At 40.0% G+C, this 23,381-nt stretch overlaps 1 protein-coding gene across 1 annotated transcript in view; it reads right to left on the bottom strand.

Moving 5' to 3' along the window:
- Positions 1-23,381, bottom strand: part of clybl (citrate lyase beta like) — a 61,503-nt gene that overhangs the window by 10,850 nt on the left and 27,272 nt on the right. The window contains exons 2-3 of the mRNA XM_040149269.1: positions 15,861-16,074; positions 3,147-3,335 (exon numbers count right to left, since the gene is read on the bottom strand). Of these exons, the coding sequence (XP_040005203.1) occupies positions 3,147-3,335; positions 15,861-16,074 (403 nt within the window). The remainder of the gene's footprint in view (positions 1-3,146; positions 3,336-15,860; positions 16,075-23,381) is intronic.

Genomic DNA, 23,381 nt, shown 5'->3' with positions numbered 1-23,381 from the left:
ATGGCCCGTTGCGGGGGGGAACGTAGCTGATATTACACACAGAGATTACCACCACTACACTGTGCCACGCAAACCTTAACAAGGCTGCGGCGAGCCGAGTGGGCTATTCAGATTCTGCTGAAGGAAAACAAATGACAGCTCAATGAGGCACCACTGGCTAAAAAGCCTCCAAAGCTCTTTGATTACATGTTTCTGTCCTTCTGCTGTATTCTCCTCTTCAGCTATTATAAACTTTGAGGGCCTGATTTACACTGCATAAGAGGTACTATAGTCCTTGTTCACTGTTCCTCTGGTGCATACAGCAACCATTAGCCGTCAATGGCTCTCAAAACTAGGACCCTTTAAGATGTTATTCACTACTGAATCGAAAAAAGAAAAGGAAAGAAAAAAGAAGAAACAACACCTCTTCTTGCCATTCAAAGCCACGCTACAAACAAGCCCTCTGACAATTTCACCACCCAATCATGAAAAGAGAAGGAGGGAGAGATGGAGCTAAAGAAAGGAGGCTATAGTGGGACAAGTTTCAATTAATTTTCTTCAAAAGGGGGCCAGATTAAATGTTTCCGGCCTGCTGAAGTGTTCATTTCACAGAGGGGAAGCGGAGAAAGGGATGAGGGGAGGGGACAGGAGGAGGAGTAGAGGAGGAGGAGCAGGACAGGGTGCGATTCTTTTGGTCCCAGTGCACACCAAATAGTGTGGTGGGCAAAGAATGCACATGGCTCCGAATCTGGGTGAGAATTGTCCTCAGACAAAGGAGGGAGTTACGCCTGTTATAGCCCAATAAGGCCTGTCAGTCACACAAGGGCTGGGGGAGAAGAGAAAGGCAGAGCTAAAGATTTCCACACAAAGGGAAACAAGCAAGTCCATCTTTTAGCGACAAATCAGTCTGGAGGTTCCTGTGCTAATATCAATAAAAAGGGAGAAAAATAAACAAGTGAGGGATTTACTGCAGTGCCTTACAAGAGTGGAGAGAAAAAAAAAAAAAAAAAAAAAAAATCAGACTCATGCTTAACAACACTGACATATGAATACACACACAGACACACAGAAAAGCATGTTCAGACACAGCAAAAAGCTGGGAGGGACAAAGATAAGATTAAATGCGCATACATGACAGAAACAAGGTCCCGTCCAGAGCTGCAAACTTGACTTTGTTTCAGGAGCACACGTGCACCTGCTAATGCAGTAACACACTGCCAAACACACTATAAATCAGATGTGAAAACAGATTTACAGTGCACTTACAGGCATTTCTCCTGAGGGGAAAAGTACCAATATGAAGGGTTGACTTAAAAGGAACTTACAATAAACACAAAGTGTTGCTCGCCGCAAAGCATTGTTATTAGAAAAAAAAAAAAAAAAAAAGTAAGCCAAGCAATTATCCACGTTAGAGCTCTCAACGTGGTCGCTGTGATTTTTCAGCATAACAACAACAAAAATAATAAAAGTAGATGGTTTAAAAAATATTTCATGCAGAACGAAATTGCCTCTTAAGTGAGGAAAAGTAGTAAAAGGAGAAACGGCTGAGCTCAGAGAAAGAATTAGAGAACACCTGTCAGCAATTACAGCTACTTGGAAGAAAGAAAGGGCAGCAGGAAATAGACGCGTTCTAATTAAAACCACTAGTTCAAAACTTCCTGCTCCTGCCCAAGACCATGTTTGAGTGCATATTATATATGATGTATGTATGTATGTATGTATGTATGTATGTATGTATGTATGTATATATGTGTGTAGATATGTGTGTGTCTGTCTGTGTGTGTGTGTGTGTGTCTGTGTGTGTCTGTGTGTGTGTGTGTCTGTGTGTCTGTGTGTGCTTGCATACGTATGTCTGTGGTCAAATTTTGGTTTGAAACCATTGTTGTGGGGACATTTCGGCCAGGGAATGGGGAATGCATTATGTCGATGAGTGTCCTCATAACTATGGAAAAGACCACCATGTGTGTGTTTGTGTATGCGACTCTTCCACCACCACTGATCACTTCTCTTGCGCTCTCTCTCTCTCTCTCTGACCAAATAAATCCTAATTTCTCCTCTTGCTTAATCAGCAGAAACTGCATTCAGACACAAAGTGAGGGAGGCACGCAGCGACCTGGTTCCTCCTGGTAAGTGAACCATATGGAGTTGATCAGAACGGCCTGCATTAATGATGTCACTGTCTCCTGACCTTTCAGGACCTGACATCCGTACAGCGCCCCTTTATAGAAAGCCAGAGGGATGGCCAAGCCTAGACAAACACCTCCTAAATAGGGCACAGGCCCAGTTAGTATGAACAAATGACAAACAGTAATTTGTAACAACAAAAAAATGGGAAGAATATTAATGAGCTATGATTTCAAACATATTTATTTAACAGTTATTTTAAGTATGCACTTACCAATAACAAATGCAAGAGTGCAAAAACTTAAAAAATATATAAATAATATAAAATATCTGGCATCAAATCTGGTCTATCAGTTTGTGATACATCTATGTGATCTTGCTCATACACTAGTAGCTCAATAACTGGGAAGATACTCTTTCGACTTTGAAAATGTGTGGACAGTATAAATACATTTTCAGTATAAAAAATGTAATGTAATTCATGTTTGTGGCATATTATTATTATTCAATATCCCTGTCTGTCTGAGTACTTCAACTTTGATAAAATAAATGCTTAGCCACAATATGACACCATTCAAGGCAGTCTCCAGTAAGTTCGGCAGTGGCAGAAGGCACCTTTTTGTTATTACAGAGAGCTATCAGGCTTCTGAAGCTAATCCGAAGAAATGTCATCCATTTCTTGAGCTGAAGCCAAGAAAAACACTCTGTCTGTCCCTGAGTCCTGCCACAGGGATCGATTCCCACTTTTACTGGGAAATGGAAAAGTTTGTTATGATTACTTTGAAGATTCCCGTGGTTTCCTCTTTCTTCATGAGTTTGCATAAGACCAACACTGTTTTTCTTAAAAGACATCCAAAGGTGAAGAAATTTTGGGGGGTATTTTTAGTATTTTTAGTTTAGTTTTTGCATGTATTCCAACATTGTTTTTTTTTGTTTTTTGTTTTTTTTTGGTGTGTTTTTTCTGTTACATGTGGTTCTGAAAAAGGCCTTTTTTAAATTACTCCATTCAGCCTACTCTGTCTTAGTCAAGATTTGTACCTTACCCATTGCACCTCCTGTGTGTCTTCCACTTTGGGTAACATGATGGCAGGAGGGAGAACCTCAGCCTGCAGGATGACCTGCAGGTCAGCGTCAGCTAAGCCACTGGACACCGAGTTCACCCTCACGCACTTCTCTGTCCGGCCCAGATCCAGTTCTACTAACATCCTGGAAATGGTCTCTCTGGCCTCTGTCTGCAACAGAGAAGCATAGAAAATAGACCAAAATCCTGATTATTTAATGTGACGAATTTAGTCAGATTGCAGTTTGGAGTAACTAAAAAAGATGATCATTCATTCAAACTGTGTGAAGTTGTAAGATTCAAAACTGTACATTTTTAAAGCAAGTGTAGTTACTGTGAGAGCATTTGATGACTTAAGTACAAATATACTACATAAAATGCTTAATAAAGAAAAAACTATCATAAGAGGCTGAAAACTGCTGATGTTTTGTGTTACATCTGTTCAACATTTAACAAAAAAAATGCATGGATGCAAACCACTTTCATTCACTGTAAAATAATTGTAAAACTGGTGAAGAATAAAATTTCCTTCAAGGAAGTATCCCTACATAAGTGACATTAGCCATGAAGCATGATCATAGAAAATAATCCCTGCACAACAGACACAAACACTATGTGATAAAAGTGGGAAATTGACAGAGCATACATCAATCTGGAATAAATGACATCGAGATGAAACATTAACATATTAAAAAGGCACAAAATAAGTCAGCACACATCTACATCCTCCCTTGACTGCAGTCAATCTATACACAATATGCCACAAATCAACAAAACAGTGGCTGCTCACTCAACTTTGTTCTCTCAACGCAAGCATTGTATGAGCTGAGCAGGAAGAGAGATGAGGAGGATGCAAAAAAAAAAAAAAAAAAAATCAAAGAGAAGCCTACAGCTCCAACTTCTATCAGTAACACAGTAGCACACGTCCCTATATTCAAACCAGATGCTGAGCTACAGGGATGGAGAGAAGTCGAGCTGGTGAGAGGAGAGAGGCTCTCTGGAAGAAATGTGGTCTGAGTTAAGTGGCATGAGGAAATGGTAGCTTAGGCGTTGTCAGGTCAGTTCAGAGGCTGGAGCCTTTGAGTGCTCGTATGTGTGTTTTGAGATGCTCGGATTGGGATCCTTTTTCTCCTGATCCCATTTATGCTACTGAAAATTCTCTTAAAAACAAAAAAATGAAATGTGGATAATTAAAATACTGCACCAATGGATGGTGGCAAATGTGGCATCATGCTATTCGATGGAACGTCATGCTAGATGGGAACTTGATGACGCAAATGCATTGCATTTGTTGCCTAACAACATCTGAGTGGAATATCCAAACTAACTGATCATTAGTAGACCCATCACCGGGTTAATGTGTGCGCGCATGAGAGAGAAACTGTAGACAGATATAACATGGAGAGCCCATACATCACAACCTCTTGTAAAAACTAAAGTGGACTAGAGTTGACCTAGGCTCAGTTGTATTAGATCTTATGGGGACCCCTAAGGGTCACGGGACAGCTTCTGAGACAAAACAGCCCCCGCTCTGATCTCCTGGAATGCAGAACTGTACTTGATATTATGAACACCCCTTCAGTAACAATAAAATATGGTATCAAAGTACATATCAAAGATTTGCTCGGATTTAATAGGGGTCATGAGCAGGCTGGACTGCTGCTTGTCATCTCTGTCTCCCTTTTCCCTCACTGAATGAGACAAGAGAGTCTGTCACATCATATGATGAGTTCACTGTGATCTTTGATTCTTACTCAAATTTTCCTGTAACCTCTCTGTTGCTCTCCATTACTGTCGCTCTCATAAGCCAAGATCGACCAGTAACTGTATCTTGGTAACTTAAAACGGATGGAGCGATTTACGCAGCCATAATTCACTATTCATAAACCTGCTACTTGGTGGATAAAGTTCTGTCTGTCCCTCTGCAGTTCATGGTGACTGGAGAAAATTGATATGTGAGAACTGCTGGCTGCTTCATGTGCCAGGAGTCACATTGATCCCTGACCAAACTAAATAAACAGTGATCCAAATGATCAAAAAGCATGGTTTATAACATCCATAGATCAAGTAGACTGGAGTGGGCCAAGTCGCCGGCTCTAACCTCAGCCTGATATATTGGCCTGCATGTATAAAATTCTTTTAATGTAACCAGCCACCGCTCATTGCAAGGATTGTCTCCTGCACTTTTCTCCTTTTGAGGTGGTGTTTCAGAAACCACGACACCAGGAATGGCTACGGAGATGGCCAGGTCATTGTGCACCGTCCTCTCATGAAAGTCTCTCTCTCTAAAGGGAGAGCGAGATTATTCTGCCAGATGCCTTGAACCCTATGGGCTCCGCTACTCCGAGCTTGAATAAAGCCCTTTAAAAAAAGGAGATATTTTACATTAATGGACAGCCATCCAACAAGTTTCTTCAAAGCTCCCTCCCCAATCACCTGGTGTCCCATGGAGAGCTCACCCCAACGTCAGCTCCATCTCCTCTTTGATTCCCTGCATCATCCTCATCATTAGAAGCTGACACACAGGCAGGCAGGTGGGCGAGCAGTCGGCCAGGCAGGCAGGGCCGTTGAATGCACAGATGCACACATGAAGCTTTTCAAGTGCAGAGAGGCTGACCTTCCAGGAGAGTGAGGGCAGCTCCTTAACACACAGCCGGAGACTTGACGTGCCGGATCCTACAGAGCGCTGTGTATACGTTACCCAGCATGGGTACTGCCTTGTAGACACCACATCACACTGGAGCATCCAAACTGATGTGTGTACAGGCCACAGTGGGACCACCTTCCCTTCCAGCATCAGACTCAAACATCGCCTCTGGACAGAACTCTGGGTGTAGACTCACACTCTCTGTCCCTTCATTTAATTTGAATGAGATCTCAGTGCAGTGGTAATGACTGTATATACTGGGCAGAAATTAGTGCAAACAAATGGTGCGTGACGTGACGTTTTAGAAAGGGCATAAGACGGGCTAGATTAATTTTTTCTAGTAAAATAATTATATGTACAGTAGCAATAGCCTGGGAAACTGCAATAAAGGCAAATGGCATAAAGTAGGAAAATTTAAAGGATTAAAAAAAAAAAAAAATCAGCATCATTCTAAAAAGCTGCTAACATTTGTGTGTCTGGATTCTCAAAAGCAACTTGTATGTACATTGCACCTTTTACCACTGACAACATGCCTTTCAACAGAGTGCTGTATTCTCTGAAAGTGTATATATAAGTATAGGGTTTAGAGTAAGACTGGGAGACCATGAGTCACAATGAGCGCAGTTATTCTTCCTTTTTTTTTTACATTTTGAGAGGTGGCATTTTGCACCCCGCTGTGCAACTTGCGATGCCATTTAAAATGAGCTGCAGACTATTGCAGGTGAAGACTGCCTGCCTGAGGTGTGACTGTGTACACATTTGTTCATCTGTCTTTGTCAGGATGTGTGCGTGTGCTTGTTTGTGTTTGTGTGTGTGTGTGTGTGTGTGTGTGTGTGTGTGTGTGTGTGTGTGTGTGTGTGAGCAAGCTTCAAGTCATCGTGGATGGGTTTTGACAAGTGACATCCTGCACTCCAGAAAGCTGGAGTGAGATGACTGACTAATTCAGGCTATGTTGATAACAGAGATGTAGCAGAAGGAGATTCAGGAATTCACTCTGTCAGATGGAAGCACACTGTGTTATCCGCTAACCTGTCAGGGCAGACAACAAGACATAACTAGCAGGATAGAGAAAGACAAATTTGTAAATCGTAAACTCTGCTTGTCATAGTTGGTCAAAACTGAGAGCCTGAGCTGGAAAAACAGCTAGTTATTACACACTACTTGTACACTTTAATTAGCCATGAAAAGATCTAATTAGAGCTCTTTAGTTACAGTTCATTACAAGCTGCATTGCAATGTTTCCGGGAAATAAATTCCCAAGGCTTTGTATCCATTTTGTAGGGAAAATGGAGGGGGTAAGGCTCAACATTCAGATTCTTTACAATACATAGCATCTATTCTCTGCATAATTAAAATTATTTGAGTTTTTTTTTTTCCTACCAGTTTATGTCTCATTTTTAACAATGTATGTGTCATTCTAAGCTCTCTCCACCAACAAAGTCTGTCCAGTTTACCATTTGCCCAAAATGCTGCATCCAGACTACTCACAACAACACTAACTAGGACTCACTAACACAGGACCAGTTACGCTTAACTTGACATCTCTCTATTAGTTTCCTAAATTTGTGCTTGATTTTAAGACTGTGATTATTATTAAGGTATGCAAGTGACTCACATTAGGCTTTATTACCGCAGAAGCGATCTGCCGATCATGGCCCTTTCTAGTGGTTAAAACTGATGTTCAGTGGAAAATCTGCGTTTCACTTGTATGCATTACATCAGAAAGACTGTACACGTGTAAAACAAAAAGCCTCAATAACTTTTTTCAGTTTTTCAATATAGTTAGCTGAAAATCATACATTAAGACCAAAAAATTTTGTTAAACGAATACACAGTATGATCGTATCATTGCTATACTATTCCACAGTCATTTAACAGTAATGTTTAATTATTGTCCTACCATATAGCAGTGGCTGCTGCATCACAAAGGAGCAAAACATGTGTTTTGCTGGGTTTAAGTAGACACAATTAAAAACAGTTGGGTTTTTTTTGGTATTGCACAATAATGCACAAATTAGTCCAATTAACATGTGCAAAGAAGTATTCATGACCTCAAGAATGCCGTTGTAACCTTGTATTCTGCTATAATGTTCTTGACGTAGTTCAAATGAAACTGAAGCTGTGCAATGTGGGGAAAAATGAGTCTTGGCAGATCCTTGTGAGGATGGATTTCTTTCCCAGTTGCCTGGAACTGACTCAGACTGGTGTCATGATCAGTTCATGTGACCAAGGTGCTAATAAGGTGAAGAAGGTGTGACAGTAAAACAAGTAAACTGCAAACATGTGTCTTGAGGCCTGGTGTAAAAAAGTGCAGCCACCATTGCAACGCATTGGGGTGATGGAGAACCGGACTGCGCAGAGCTTTGACTGGAGGCATGCGCACACTGTTGCAATCAATGCTAAATGTGGTACTTTTTTTTGGTTAAAAAAAACAAACAAACAAAACAAACAAACAAACAACAAGAAAAAAAAAATACTTACAATTTTATTTACATTTGTTACTTAGAATAATGTATTTAAACAAGTGTATGTTACTTTTTATTAATGTTTTGATATGATTTACAAAACCAAACTTAATGTTCCTCTTCTCCTCCATATGTTTTGTTATCATTGTTTTAGTAGTAAATAATTTGAAAATGGTTTCGGATAGCTAGCTGGAGAGTGATTACCTTAGCATGCCCTGCCATTTAGACAGAAAATTAAAATTGAATACATTTCTTGCTGAATAAGAGATATAGCTTTGCTCATTTTTTCCCCTCTCATGCACCACATCTGCTCCATTCCTCTCCACCTCCACCCATTCTTTCATGTTTTCCTCTCCCGGTTCCCTTCTCCATCATCACTCCTCTTACTGGGGTTACTCTCCAAGTGTAGGGTGCGTTGCGCAGCCCACGTAGCACAGAGCAGTGCGGGCTGTGGCTCTGCCAGTGAAAACACAAGGGTGTAACAGGATAATGAGAGATGGAGAGAGTACCTTTCTGTTCTCTATGTCTCAGCATTTTCTGATCTCTCACTCGGCCTCAATCTTTACCCTTAACCCACGGTATCTGGAGCTGCTGCATGAGTGTGCGTTTCGAAAGACATTCGACAGACCTGAGAAAGCTGAAATATATTCTGTGAAATTTACAAATTTATATTGAATCGAAAAAGACACAGAAATAATTTTTAAAACTTTCACTCCTTAAAATCCCTCCAGTCTCTTTGTGCTCCAACACCGGACAAGACATCCATTCCTAACCAATGAATGCTAATCGAAGCACTGTCATCACTCTACTGTGCACCCTGACCTTTCGTTCGCATGTGTATCCTCCCAAAGGACTCCAATCGATACCTGACATATGGCACTTAATGCAAGTATTTGACCCCAAAAAAAGCTTCAAAAATCATTTTGATGGTACACTGACTTGTAATAGGGAGAATGGCCCCTCTTTCATTCCCACTCCGCAACCCAAACACCTGTTCTTGCGCTATGTAGCTTGAACTGAGCAGGTACACACTCTCACGAGAGGTGCGTAACGCTTTCCAGCACTATGTCACTATGCGCTGCTTCCAGTACCCTGAACCACTTGGGCTTGAAGCCCAACAGAATTTAATGCGACAGGGTCCTGTAATTACTACTTATGGCTGCAGTGGCGCTGCTGCCACTGTTCAGCAAAAGTTACGTAGTCTTGCTTTAACACATACAAACACACACATCCACTAGGAGAGAGAGTAGAGTTTGGAATGGAAGGTCTTTCTGATCTGCCTGGAACAGGGTCTATTTTCTGGCTGAGCGGCTCTCATCCCATTTGTGAGTCTTGGCAGCCTGACTGGGAGTTTCTTTCAAGTCTCCTGGGTCCTCTGAGGTGTTGAGCAATCTCACACACACACACACACGCACATATATACACAGAAATGTAAATACACACATACTGCTGACACACACTAAATACTAATTTTCAGTATTCATAATTCAACGGGTTAAAATTATTTCCCAGGAGTTCATTCTGTCAAGAGCTTAGTCATTTGAATCCACTTAAATGGTGAGCAGATCTTTCAGTGTCCTCTGAAATAACACAGTGAGCATTGAACTGAGGTCATGTATCAGTTGACAGTTGGCTGCATAATTTATGTTAAGTTGAAGATCTCTGGTGTCAGACACAGTTCATGCAGAGACCATAGCTCATATATTGACTGCGCTACATCCAAATAAAAGGTAATTGACCATAATAATGTCATCCACTCTAAAATGTGTCCTCTATTCTTCCCTCAGCTGCTCTCACTGCAACCATAAAAGGTATATCTCTGGACTAGTGGTTAATGGTGTTACCGAGGGAGAACAACAAAAAAAAGGGTGGATTTAGAAAAAAGGAAGACATTTTTATCAGCGCACAATTACATGAAAAGGATTTAAAAAAAGGTCAAGGTTAACAGTTTACTATATGAATTAGCCACTAGTAGATATACAAGTCCAGATCCGTTTTTCAAGTCTGAGTTTCTGTTACCGTGAGATGCACTAAATGAGATGCATGGTACCTGTACCTTATAATCCACCCTAATGCAATATCCCTACAATAAATACTACCTTTGTGAAGTTTGTAAGGTTTGCCTAAATTCTGACAACAGCGTGTTGATTCAGCTTTCTGCTAATTTTTCAGGCTGAAGTTTGTGTTACTGTATTTGATTATTTTATATTTGCTGTGTTCTATGGTCTTATTTTGCCCATTTCTGTAGAATGTGGATATTAATTTGTATTTTTGTAATCAGTAAATTCAGTAGCTTCAGTATACATATTGTTGCAGTACATAAAGAAATTACAAGTGAAATTTCCACAAATCAGTCTCCAATATCTCCTCTTATTTCTGTAATTTTGCTAAATCAAAGCATCAAAAAAAGTAATTTTCAACAAATTGCATCAGTAAAACATCGCAAAATCAATTATGTTCGTTGGTTGTAAACACACCCACGTAACTCATAAAACTGTAAAAATCCAGGAGTAACTGGTTTCTGCCTTGTACATGGGCCCAATAAAAGCTGCCGAGGGTGTTGATCAGTATCAACAGAGGTTATTTTAGACGGTTTATACCTTCAGATGAACAATAGTGGATTAACTTATTTTAAGCACTAACAAGTGGTCCTGGTTCCATAGTGTACTGACAGTGAACCCAGGGCACTGTGTGTCATACTTGAGTGATGTACAATGGGTTGTCATCTGTAACAGGTTGTGTATGCGCTTGCATGAACATGTGCGTATGTTTGTGTTTGTGTGTGAATGTTTGTCCAAGCCTGTGTGCATGTTTGTGTCCCGTATGTCTTACGTGCCTGTGTGCATTTGCAGGCGCGTGCTGGTGTGCAAGAGGTGCTCCCCGCCGTGTCGGCCGCGCCACCATGCCATCTGGAGAGGAAATCGAGTGTGAAGTACAGTATAGTTTGGGACCAAGCTCCGTGGCAGTGGCTCAGCAGTTAGTTCATTAGTTCCAAACTTCCAGGGATTAGGAGAGAATCTCTACAGCAGGGAGGCAAGGGGGAGTCAGGGAGGATGGAGGGACCCATGTGGGGAAAAGAGAGGGAGAGACAGAAACACTAGGAGGAATACTGGACCATAGGGCACTAAGAGACAGAGAGAGAACATGAGAGAGAGAGAGATAAACAATCTTAACCCTGAGGACCCTGGAGAGGGGATACGAGCAAGAGAGAGGGACAATGAAAAGAACATGACGGCAAGGGAGAGAGGAGGAGAGAGGACAGGTGTAGCCGTCAGTTCCGCTCCAGGGTTTCAACCTGCCCTCCCTTTTCCTCCACCCCACTGATCATACAGATATGATGATATGTGTAAGAGTGTTAGAGCAGTCAGCCTTGTCTTCCCTCCCCTCTCTCCTCCCCCTCCTCCTCCTCCTCTCCCCTCTGGGTCCGTGGTGACAGTTAGCAAGCTCTGGGTGGCTCCTACCCTTTACTCCCTTTCTCATCTCCCTGCCTCTTAAGCAGTCAGCATTACTGCCAAGACGGAGCATAGACATTTTTGGAGTCAAAGCGGGAGGCAATTAAAGCGGGCACTCCCGGATTTCAATTTTCAAGAGGTGGGGGTGGACTGACCTTCATCGCGTACCTTTTTGTCATGAATATCCTTCCCTGTTTTAAGGTGAAGGTGAAAGATAATGAAAAGAATACATTAATGAACACATAACAAGAGGGTAGTTTTGCGCAGTAGCCCTATTTAAGGCCTATCTATGCATACCCAGTAACTAACCTCGTGTTTCACGTAACCCATTGTTGCCTTCACCAAAACAGTGGTTCAGGATGGCATTTAGAAAGCTGTCTCTGCTTTGCTCCCATTTTCTCTCCCTAGAAAGCATCAGGCTTGAATTAAGAGTCCATTGTTGAGGTCTGGCATATCTTGGCAAACACACAGTGCCGACTGTGTGGTTGTCATGGTTAATATAATCGCAGCTACTGTATACACTGTAGGACTTTGCAGTGCAAGCACACTAAAATGTGGGAGCAAATGTTTTCCACAAATACCACTGTCTTCAAATTCACTAATGATGTTTTCTCTGCATCTGATAGTGGTAATCTCACAGGAGCCATTTTTACTGATCTCACTAAAGCTTTTGACCATGTGGACTACTATCTCCTTTTGGATAAGCACCATGCCTTAGCCTTTTACAACATGCATTGCTGTGGTTTAACTTGTATCTTCATAATGAAAAGCAATATGTTGCCGTAAATCAGATTTCCTACCTCGGCAAAAATGTCTGCCTCAAGGTTCTAGTTTGGGACCATTTCTCTCTTCTGTTTTGATTCATGATCTACCAGGTGTTTTTACTGACTATCAACTTCAATTATATGCAGATGATACTATTATATACATTTAAATATTCTTCATCACAAATACATGAGGCTTTGCAATCTGACGTTGAAATTCTACACACCTGGTTCAGTAAAACGAAATGTTATAGAATGGTACAAGACAGAACATCAACTCCAAATCAAACTTTCTGGGTTTAGCTTGTAACTATGATATATACCTCCATGAAGTTGATAAAATTAAATATTTGCGTGTATGGATTGTGACTCGGAGCTGACAATTAAACCACACTTATACATTATAAAGAAAGTAAATTTTGGTAATGGTTTCCTGTATTGTTCCAGACATAGCTTTACATTTTATGTCAGACAGATACTTGCTTCACAACTTATTTTACCGATGCTGGACTGTGCTGACATTGATAAACTATGTCAGCACAGTCCATTACATTCCATAAAACCAATCGTCTTCCTCTCATATATAATAGGCTCTGCAGATTTGTATTGGGATGTTGTTTTTGTTTATGCACCATTGTACAATGCTTTATATACTCAGCTGGATCTCCCTCTTGATACAAGATGACAATTTCATGTTATATTTCATGTTTAATTTCATTATACTTAAATTACTCACTAACAATACTCTGAATAGCTCCTCTTTATGGTCCCCTTTGTCTCTAGGGAAATTGGTAGAAAAAAAAAAAAAAAGAAAAAAAAAGCTTTTATGTTCAGGGCTCCTTCAGATTGGAATGATTTACCTGTACAGAGTAGTTTCTCTGTCTTCATTTGGCTTGATGTAATAATAAATTTGATATTTTGTACTACTTACAATTCAGCTGATCCCAGAACAGATCTTAATCAGCATAATGATTGAGGATCTTTACTTTATATTACATTACATTCATCTGGCAGATGGTTTTACCTATTTACATTAAGGAGGGTTTTCCCTACCATTATAAGACTTAGGTGCAGCGCATAAGCATTTTTGTGTTATGTTAAGAGCTCTCTACCACTTTGGAGAGAAAGAATACCGTAGTGGCTCTAATATAAGACAATTCAATTTTCTGTAGTGAAAGTTGCTTGTTTGTAGCACAGGAGCAGCAGCTTCAGTTTGCCACCAGTATATCCAGGATGCGTTCAGGCACAATGCTGTTGTGTATGTCATTCGCACTTCGGCAGCGCTAAGAGCCCAATACATATTCACTGTATTTATTCGCGCAAAAGTGAAGAAAATAAACTAAGCTTGAAAATATGCTTTGGGTCGAAGTAACGTGCATGAAGTGCGAAACAAGCCATTATGCAGCCTTTTTAGACAGCTGTATTAATTCAGATAGAGGCTTGTGTCAGACTTGCCTGAGATGGACAAGGCAAATACGCAGCTGATATGCCTCTAGACAAGCCTTTACACCCTCTTCATCCAGATATTACAATTTTGGATCTTTATTTACTCAACAATGAAAAATAAAGTGCAGCAGCTATTTATATACATTTCTATTCCCTCACTCCATATTTTGTATCTCTTAACAGGAACACCTTAAAGTACATATTGCAATACACAATATTTCCTCAAAATTGCCTTATAATAAATATGGCCAAATACAATTTGACTGTTTAGTGCCTAAAGAGGGGTCACAAATACTTAGTAAATATCCCTCATGTATCTAATAAGACAAAAAAAAAATTTAATAATATAACAATTATTACGCTCAAACATAGCAATTAGTATCCAGAACTAATCTCTTAGTGGCATTCCTGGCAACACACACACACACACACACACACACACACACACACACACACACACACACACACACACGTTTATCCAGCAAAAAAAAAAAAAAAAAAAAAAAATCTTAAGGGAAGGTATAACTACACAACAACCCCCATGGATTTCCAATTGCCACAGTGGAGGAAGAAGCTGAGAGTGTGGAAAGTGAAGAAAGGCTGCCAGTAGGAAAGGTGCATTTTGTTATTGAGTAAATAACTAATTTTTATATTACACAGTATGACGTAGCAAACACATAATAGGTAACATGATTTTTGCACACTGAGTCAGACTCAATGGTGGCAATGAATGGCTGAAATCAGCTCTGATCCCATGCTTTGTACCATGCAGTACTGATGTAGCTGGCTCAGAAAGGAAGAAAGTGATGGGATTATAATACAGGAACCTATTGAGGTATAGCACTATTTCCCAGAATTTATTGCTGGTATTTTGATTTGATTACTCAGAATGCTACTAGCGGAAGGAGGAGCAGCAAGCCAGCTGAGGGAAATTATTTTGCATGTTAAGGGAACATGAACTGCCCTGTAGCCTATGTCAATTTCTCCTTTACTTTTAACAGCACATACAAGGCCAAATAATATCCTCTTCAGGAACAATCCGCCAGCTAATTGATAACAGAGAAAAGTCCTTTGAAAAGGATAGGAGAAATGAATTATATCATATTCAAAATTCACAATTGTGTTTTGCAAACTCAGACAAATTTGGAAATAATGTCTTAGTTTTATGTGAAATGAGTGGGTTGGTGAGCAAAATAGGTGGATTGGAGCAGGATACTTTTGTTGAAATAAAATAGAGACATGAACCTGTCACATGCTGACAGCTCAAGAGTCCAGTGTCTGACTTCTCCTCAAGCTTGAATGGCTCCTTCAGTCCTGCATTCCTCTCTACATTTCCCCTCTAGAACGTAATAAAGACAGAAGCTCTGACATCCACCAACTCCATCGCGGGGTCACAGTTTTAGCCTGTCAGTCGCACAGGGCATCATCTTATTGTCTTTGTCTACTACAGGAACAGCCTCGAGCCATATCAATCATCTTTATTATCATGACTTAAAACCTTTGTTAGTTAACTTTTTACCCAGGCCCCTTCTTTATCCTACTCTCCAATCACAATTTCATGGGCAGTTCAGGAGGACCAATCGGGAGGTCGTGTGGGCGGAAGGAGAATGCTTTTAACCTGCTGCATCTGGTGCTTTCCCGCTGCTTGCCCAGTGGGACATGGTCACCTTGTTTTAAAGGACTCTGATAGGGGGGAACCACTGCCTTTATACCATCATAATGGGGTGAAATGTGCTTGTTTTAAACGTGTCACTTAGGTACTTTTCCTTGTAGTGATTAAGACCAAGCACCTGTCTGAAGGAGGGAGATGGAATTATAATCATTCAGGATCAAACAGCTGTCCGTGCATTTGTGTGCTCCTTGCTGGCCTGTTCAAACAAAGCTGCATATCATTTATACATGTGCATTTGTGTATTTGTGTACCTTTTTGCTGAGGGCTACACCATCCTCGCAGTCCAAGACGGCACAGTCGACATCCAACGACGATAGTTTCCTCAATTTTCGCTCATCATTGCCAGGGCAGTAGAGAACCGCCCTGCGGGGTATGTAGCGCAGCAAGGTGCCTGCAGAGTGATGGTGATGACGCCGTGCTTCGGTATACAACTGCCAGGATGTTGGCACAGGCCAACCGCTCCTCCTTTTAACACAAACATTTACATACATAAGCACATGGAGGCGCACATACATGTGTTTGTGCACGCAACACAGATATACACAAAACTCAGTCAGGGGTACCATTAATGCACAAGTACATGTTTTTGATGCATACATTACTCATGAGTACACCCAGTATCAACAGTAAGGGCAACAAATAATTAAGGGTTGTTGCTGCATTTATCTTCATAATATCTACAGTGTTTATATTACACATGAAGATGCAGAAAGAGGCCACATCCTCCAGACTAGAATGAAAGTCTGGAAACGATTCATTTGGGGAATTCCGTTTGCCCTTCAACTGTTCATTGAAGTGGATGAGAGATGCTTTGGCACTCTTTGGTGAAAACAAACTCACCCGAACACTGAGCCACTCATATGTTAATGTAGCCACACTGTTGATGTCTAGGCAGGGCAGAAAGTGAATGAGTAAGGGTGTCAGTAAAGGTTGGAGCTAAGTCATGGAAAAAAAATTTTAGTTTGAGAAAGATATTGTAGCTGTGTTGTTGTAGTTCATTTTTTTAAAGGCCAAATTCTCTACCTTTATTCTTACTATGAATACTGTAGATGCAAAAACTACTTTAAAGACAATTCTGCTCTTTTAGACACACAATTAGTTAACGTATGACTAAATCTAAAGTGTTAAAACAATCTGCAGTGTGTATCCTCACTCCTCAGTTGATGCTTAATACAAGTCCAGAAAAAAAAAAACATACGAATAACTGTTTTTCATGGCTATTTCATTTTTAGAAGCATTTAATTTTTAAAGCAACATGTACTGAGCAACTATATAATGAAAAGAAATGAAGGCAAAAATGATCATGAAGTTGTTCCACCATAATAACCTAATAATGTAAGCTTTTTACCTGACTAATGCTTGACATGCTAATCATCACATCTCCCACCTCTACATGCTCACTAAAATGTTTTTAAAGGTGTTATATGTACGTTTTCTCTGCTGCCAAACATGATTTCTTGCTGACAGCTGGTGGTGGTGACAATGGCCGCTTGCCAAGAGCTTCAGCCATAATTGCGTTGACAAGACGAGAGCTTAGGATACGCTATCTGAGCAGTGCTACTTCTTCAGGGCAGCCTGGACACCATAGTGACTTATTACTGGAAAGTGAAGAGATTGGCGGGCTGGTTAGCATGCTAACTTCAGTAGAAGAAAAGAAGTGATAGAAATACAAGGGAAACAAGAGTTAACTTTAGTGTTGCTTTCCACCACTGGAGACAGCTCTTGGTGAGTAAAGGAATTAAGTTTGATTCTGAACCCTCAAAGTTTCTTCTAGACTGGTAAGTAAACAGCTGGTAATGCAAAGATTGGCTATGTAGCAATAGCAAAATCCTGCATATAGCACCTTTAAGGTTCAAACACAAGATTGCAAACACGCAGTAATGTTGGCTTGTGTACCCATTGCCATCCACATATATGCACACACCCACACAACTGTGTACACCAATAATCACAATCATTGCACATGCGTCTTAATTATTTGTTCCATCAATCTGGCTTCTGAAACAATTGGCCCTAATGAATAGCTAAATGTTTAGAATCAGATATATGTTATTAGAGCGAGAAACAGCTTCTCCCACCACTAATTCTCGCTGGGCATCAGAAGCCCTTCGAGGGGCCATATTGGCAAGAGAAAGAAAGGGGGGTAATCCTTCTATTAAAAAAAGGGGGCTGAATTACTCTTTTTTCTTGTCTTTTGCTCTCTAAAAGGAACTAAAGTCACTTCAATAGCCACTTAATCCTGTCAACTACGCTTCCACATGCCCTCCAGTCCCAATAAGGCCTAATCTAAACTGAGATGTTGCGGTTGGAGCAGGCAGTTAAACCAATTCAGGTTGCTTCCAGCATTTTAGTGCTTCCAGGTACACAGAGCTAGGGACAGTATTCACAAAAAGCTTAGTCAGAAAATATGGCAAATGTTGGAGGGAGGACTATGGCAAACCAGCAAGCAAATTGTGGACCAGTGAAAATGGGTAGAGCTTAAAGTCATTTCAGAAACACAGAGCTACAGGTTCTAAATGGATGGAGAAGGGAGGAAAAAAATGCAAACAGAAAAATTATAAAAAGAAAATCGTGGGTAAAAGGACAGAAGTGGGAGTGCTGAGTGGTAGGGGGCAAGAGGGGGCTGTTGAGATCTAAATGAAATCAGTCTATTCTATGCATACTGCTCAGGGGGAAATGTTAAAAAGCCATACTAAGTGCCCACTTAAAAGGCAAATATATTATAATGTAACTGAAGTACAAAAGATAGTGGCTGTAATTTAAGAGTAGGTTCTATTATAAAGGAAAAAACTAAAACAGGGAGAGGGAGTGACGATGCCTTGATGTTCGCTAGAGACAGCACACTAGAGGCAGAGGTCAATAACAGAGGCCAAAATCAGCATTTCTCTTCCCTCATTCCTCTGTTCTACCTCTTTCTACTTTTTAATAGGCCTCATTTTACAGTAAACTGGTAACTCAGGGTTAAAGAAGGGATGAACCAGGTAAACTGGGTCAGGGCTTGACACTTACTTTTTTCCCTCAAGAGCACATGCCCTCCTAAGTTTGAAAAATTTAAGAGCACATAAAGAACTTAAGGGGTGCAATGAAAATGTATCAAATAATGTGTTTTTCCTTAAAAAAAAAACCCCCAAAAAAAGGATACAAGGAGAAATTTACAAGCAAAATTATTTAATTTATTTGAATACAAGAAGCACCACAAAGTTTTTAATTATTTCTGCTTCAAACTGTATTTATCTAATAATTAAATAATTATTTATATTTATACTTTTTTAATCTGCTTTAAACTATATACACAGTATAATGATATGAATGGTATAAGACCTCTATAATAAAAGTAGTTTTTCTTTGTTCTAAATGCCAAAAAAAAAAAAAAATTCTGCTCAGTCCATTTAGACAAAAAAAAAAAGTGGTGTCTAGAAGGCCCTTTGCTCTGACGAGTGGATCACGTGATTTTTTCAACAGACAACATTGGTTCAGTGCTGTGACCGCGTCATCGTCATTCACACACATGCTCCGAAATACATTTTACAGCTCGCACACGTACTTTTAGTCGCAAATGCGATTGAAACGCTCATACTGTCGAGCCCTGTGGGTTGCATTTTTTCTCGTCCTGGCATGGAAACAACTACAAGGGGCAACAGTCTAATAAAACATGCTCCGTTCCCCTTAAAAAATAAATCCATATCTAAAAGGATTATATGTACACAGTCTCCAGGAAGCAGTAGCAAGGCTTACTGAGCCCCATACATTACAGATACATAATATATGGAGTCTACTGAATGTAATGCTCCATTGTGGTGCCTTACATGCAAGACAAGTGTGAACTGTATAGCTACAGGACAGCTACAATAAAACTGTGCCTCTAAATTCTACTAAACATTATTAGAAACATAATCCATTAACAAGAAACAGTGGTATCAGAGTGTAGGCTTTGTAATGGATGGCTAATGTTGAGACTTTGAGCAAACATGATGCCATTTCTAAGAAAGGCGGTCTTGCCTTAGTGATACACGGCTAATCTGATTGACTGTAAACTCCTGTTGGAGTAGGGCTGCAACTAATGATTATTTTCATATCATTATTACTAAGCCTCTGATTCTCTTCTCACTTAATCAAGTATTGTTTATTCAATAAAATGTGAGAAACTAGTGAAAAATACCCAGCACGGTTCCCTAAAGTTCGAGGTTACATCTTTTAATCCCTTATTTTGTCTGACCAATAGTTCAAAACACAAAGATATTCAGTTTACAATGATAGGAAACTGAACAAAAGCAGCAAAACCTCACAATTAAGAAGCTTGAACAATAGAATGTTTGGTATTTTTTCTTGAAAAATGACTTAAACAATTAATCAATTTTCAATATAATTGTCGTTTACTTTTCTGTCAATTTGGCAAAGCTGTTTAATTGACTAATCCTTTCAGTTCTCTTTGGAGTTACCCCTAAAGTTTGTATTTTTTTTTTACTTTTTTCACCAAGCTTGCACTTCAAATTAACTTTTCCAAGGTTTATTCTCCTTTTATTAATATGCATAGCCTTATATACAAATTTTATTACAGTTACTGAGCTGTAGATCATCCTTCTCAAGCAAATGAAAAAAAGTCAAATGCTCCAGTGCAATTAATTTGTCCCCTTAGATTCGCAATGATATCAAACCAGCATATCCCTACATTCCACTGTTGCAAAAAGCTAGGAAACCTGAAAAACCCTTCAATATTCCCTGTACCCAGTTGCTTGTGTGGATAGGAAAGAAAGAAAGGATTACTTTTAACAACAGGGTAAGTAGTGTGTACCTAAACTTTCAACACTATATTTCAATTGATAGGAGTAATTTCAAAAATGTTCTCATCTTATTTAAAATCATAATCTGCTAGTACAATAACACAGCTTTAAAAAGCATATGGTCAGTGTATATGTCTGGTCAGTACAACACAAGAATGATCACATCTATAACATGTTCTTTTTTTTTTTTCAATTTAATTACTTTTAATTGGATTAATGTGGTGCTGGTTTTAGCATTAGGGTTTGAAAAATCATATATAAACATGCACATCTGGGGGCTATAGTAAAATTTGAAATTTTCCCATAAAACCTAAAAGGAGCTGTTTGTATGTTCAGGTAGCCATAAACATCACAATCCAGTGGGGATCTAGGGACCGTCATCAAATACACACATCACTTCCATATACTAGATGCAATCTGGAAATTTTTATGTACACAATCCAACATCTGGTTGACATTTCCCCGTTATTAGATCACTATATACTTGAGTTCTATATATTTAACAGTCCCCAAAGTACCATATGCACCTACCTTACCCAGTTGTTTTCCTTTTTTTTTTTTTTTAACATGAAAAGGTTATGATAACACAGGGCTATGCGGCTATACTAGCAGCTGTAAAGCGGTGGAAGCCGGCCACAGTGACAACGTTTACTGGTCTGAGATCAGAGGTAAGCATGTGTTAGTGGGTTTATATGGTGCTGGGTGTGACTGGTTCCCATTAGTGGCAAGGCAGCAGCAGACCCAGGCCTAGTGGCACTGAAAGGGTGAGGATGAGGGGAGGATAGGGGGGTGGAATGCGGTGAGAGGGTGGTGAGCTCTGTGCTAGACTCGACATGGGCCTTCCTGAGCCATGTATATTAGTTTTCCAGACCCAACAGTGCACTGTGTCATATTTGGACCTGCTGTCTAATAAGTAATAATCGTGAACTGCCAAAAAAACATTGTTCTTGTACCAGTATAGCACTTCTCCATGCTGGCTGAGCAGCCTTTTGCATGCAGATTTGTGTCTGTCTTCCTCAAACACCAGAGAATGTCTTGGACAAAGACGTTCACTGGTATAGAACCATCAACTGATCTTCAATTCAACAGAATAGCCTCTGATGATCTGACACTCTCTGTAGTGACTAACTACAATAAATCTACCTTGAACCACATATCCTTGAACTTCACATCTCATCTTCACCACTCTCAGACAACTCTGTGACTGATGTACACTTTTGCCATATTCAGCTCCCGTTTTCCCCCAGTTTCATCTCCTTATCTCTGAAATCCTCCGTCATGTAATCCAGACACGGTCACTGATATTTCTCAAGGTAGCAGGTAATAGCATGTCACTAAGAAATGTCAAACTATGGAAAGGATCAAGGATTCCACAGATACATATACACAAAACTTATTTCTTGTGTGTGTCCTGATTGAGATTCTGCTTCTTGCATTTGGGGTTTTGTGAGCATGTAAGATAATTTTATTACAGAGTTACTGTATTTGCTTTTTCTGGGGATTCACAAGTTTACACAGTTTATGGCCATCAGCGGTGATATGGGGTGGGAACCTCCAAACATCTGATATAAATGTCAGATTATTCAGATTTTGGATCAAACTTGTCTTTAAAATGTTCCTCTGATCTGATGTTTATATTAAAAAAAAAAAAAAAAAAAAAAAATCTTGAGTTGTGTTTTAGGAAGGGGAAAATTTTTGTGGAGGGTGTAATTTGTCAAACTTGGGATGGAAGACAACGTTCCTACTTTTCAATGTAATGTTATGCTCTTGCATGCCAAATGTTTCAATACTGCAGCTGTCCACATTATATACAGTCAGTAGTGTCCCTTTGGGCTGGGGACTTGTATGTGTATAATGCAATAACAACAGTAACAGTAATAACAAACAAACTAAATGCCAAAAACTAAGCCTCCTCAGCTGCAGCATTCAATATATTAATTTTTTGATAAATAAAATGACTGATTTTGGTTGCCGTAAATATTGTATCACAAATAGCCTGTAGTAATTGCTTCATTATCATGAAGTGATGATCACCTTTTCTTGTAACGCTACTGGCCTCCACCTGGCAGCATAATAGCCTAATTCAGGGGGTAATATTCATCCTACCACATGAATTACAGCAGATAACAAGTGGCCCACTCCAAAAACAGGCCCTGACGACAGCCTCCCTCTCAATATGTAGATTTCCACAATTATCTCCGGCATGGTGGTGCAGGCAGAAGCTGTGTCTAAAATGCACAAAATTAAAGATCTGTGTTTCTACCCCACGATAATCAGCTACTTCTTAATATGCAAACTACATTCTGAGGTCTGTGGTGCTTAAAATTCCAGATTAAATTTGGGGAAAATAAAGATGAATAAAGAGTAGGGAGGGAATCGATATTGCTGAAGCATCGACAGGCCCTTTGTCTGCAGAGAGCTGTCTGCGGGTGGGAAATAAAATGGTCAAAAAGTCATCAATATTTACCTAGCTTCATGTCCACCTGCCTGTCTGACACTGCTTTTTGTTTTTAAGAATGAAAAAGAGAGCTGAGGTATTCCCCACACATGTTCCTCCTCACAGCATGATGCTGTATGTGCATGTTCTTTTTTCCACACCGCCTCAGGTCTGAGGACAGAATTGGATGGCAGAGAAATGCTGAAAAATTAAGCAGAGACGCCCAAGACAGGCAAAGGAAAGAATCAAACACTTTTCTTCTACTTTTTTCTTTTCTGCCCCCTGCTTTCATTACTTACCCTCCAGCAAATTGGAGCTTGGGATGAGCAATCCGTTCCCTGCCAGATTAGATCAGGAGGGGGCTATAGGGTTTACTGTGGGATGGCCTCTCTCTGGACCTGTTAACATTTCGTTGATGATTACCGTACTGACTGTACTGTGTTACCGAACCAAAAAAAGTGATCAAAGAACCAAGACCAGACATTCAATTTGCTCTGAACAGTTGAGAAAGCAACGTCCTCTTACCCTCATTAGCAACACATGGCCTTTGTTTG

The sequence above is a fragment of the Xiphias gladius genome, chromosome 16 (genome assembly GCF_016859285.1).
Source record: "Xiphias gladius isolate SHS-SW01 ecotype Sanya breed wild chromosome 16, ASM1685928v1, whole genome shotgun sequence".
NCBI lineage: Eukaryota > Metazoa > Chordata > Actinopteri > Istiophoriformes > Xiphiidae > Xiphias > Xiphias gladius.
The sequence above is the reverse complement of the archived record's forward strand: the minus strand, read 5'-3'. Positions and strand labels throughout refer to the sequence as shown.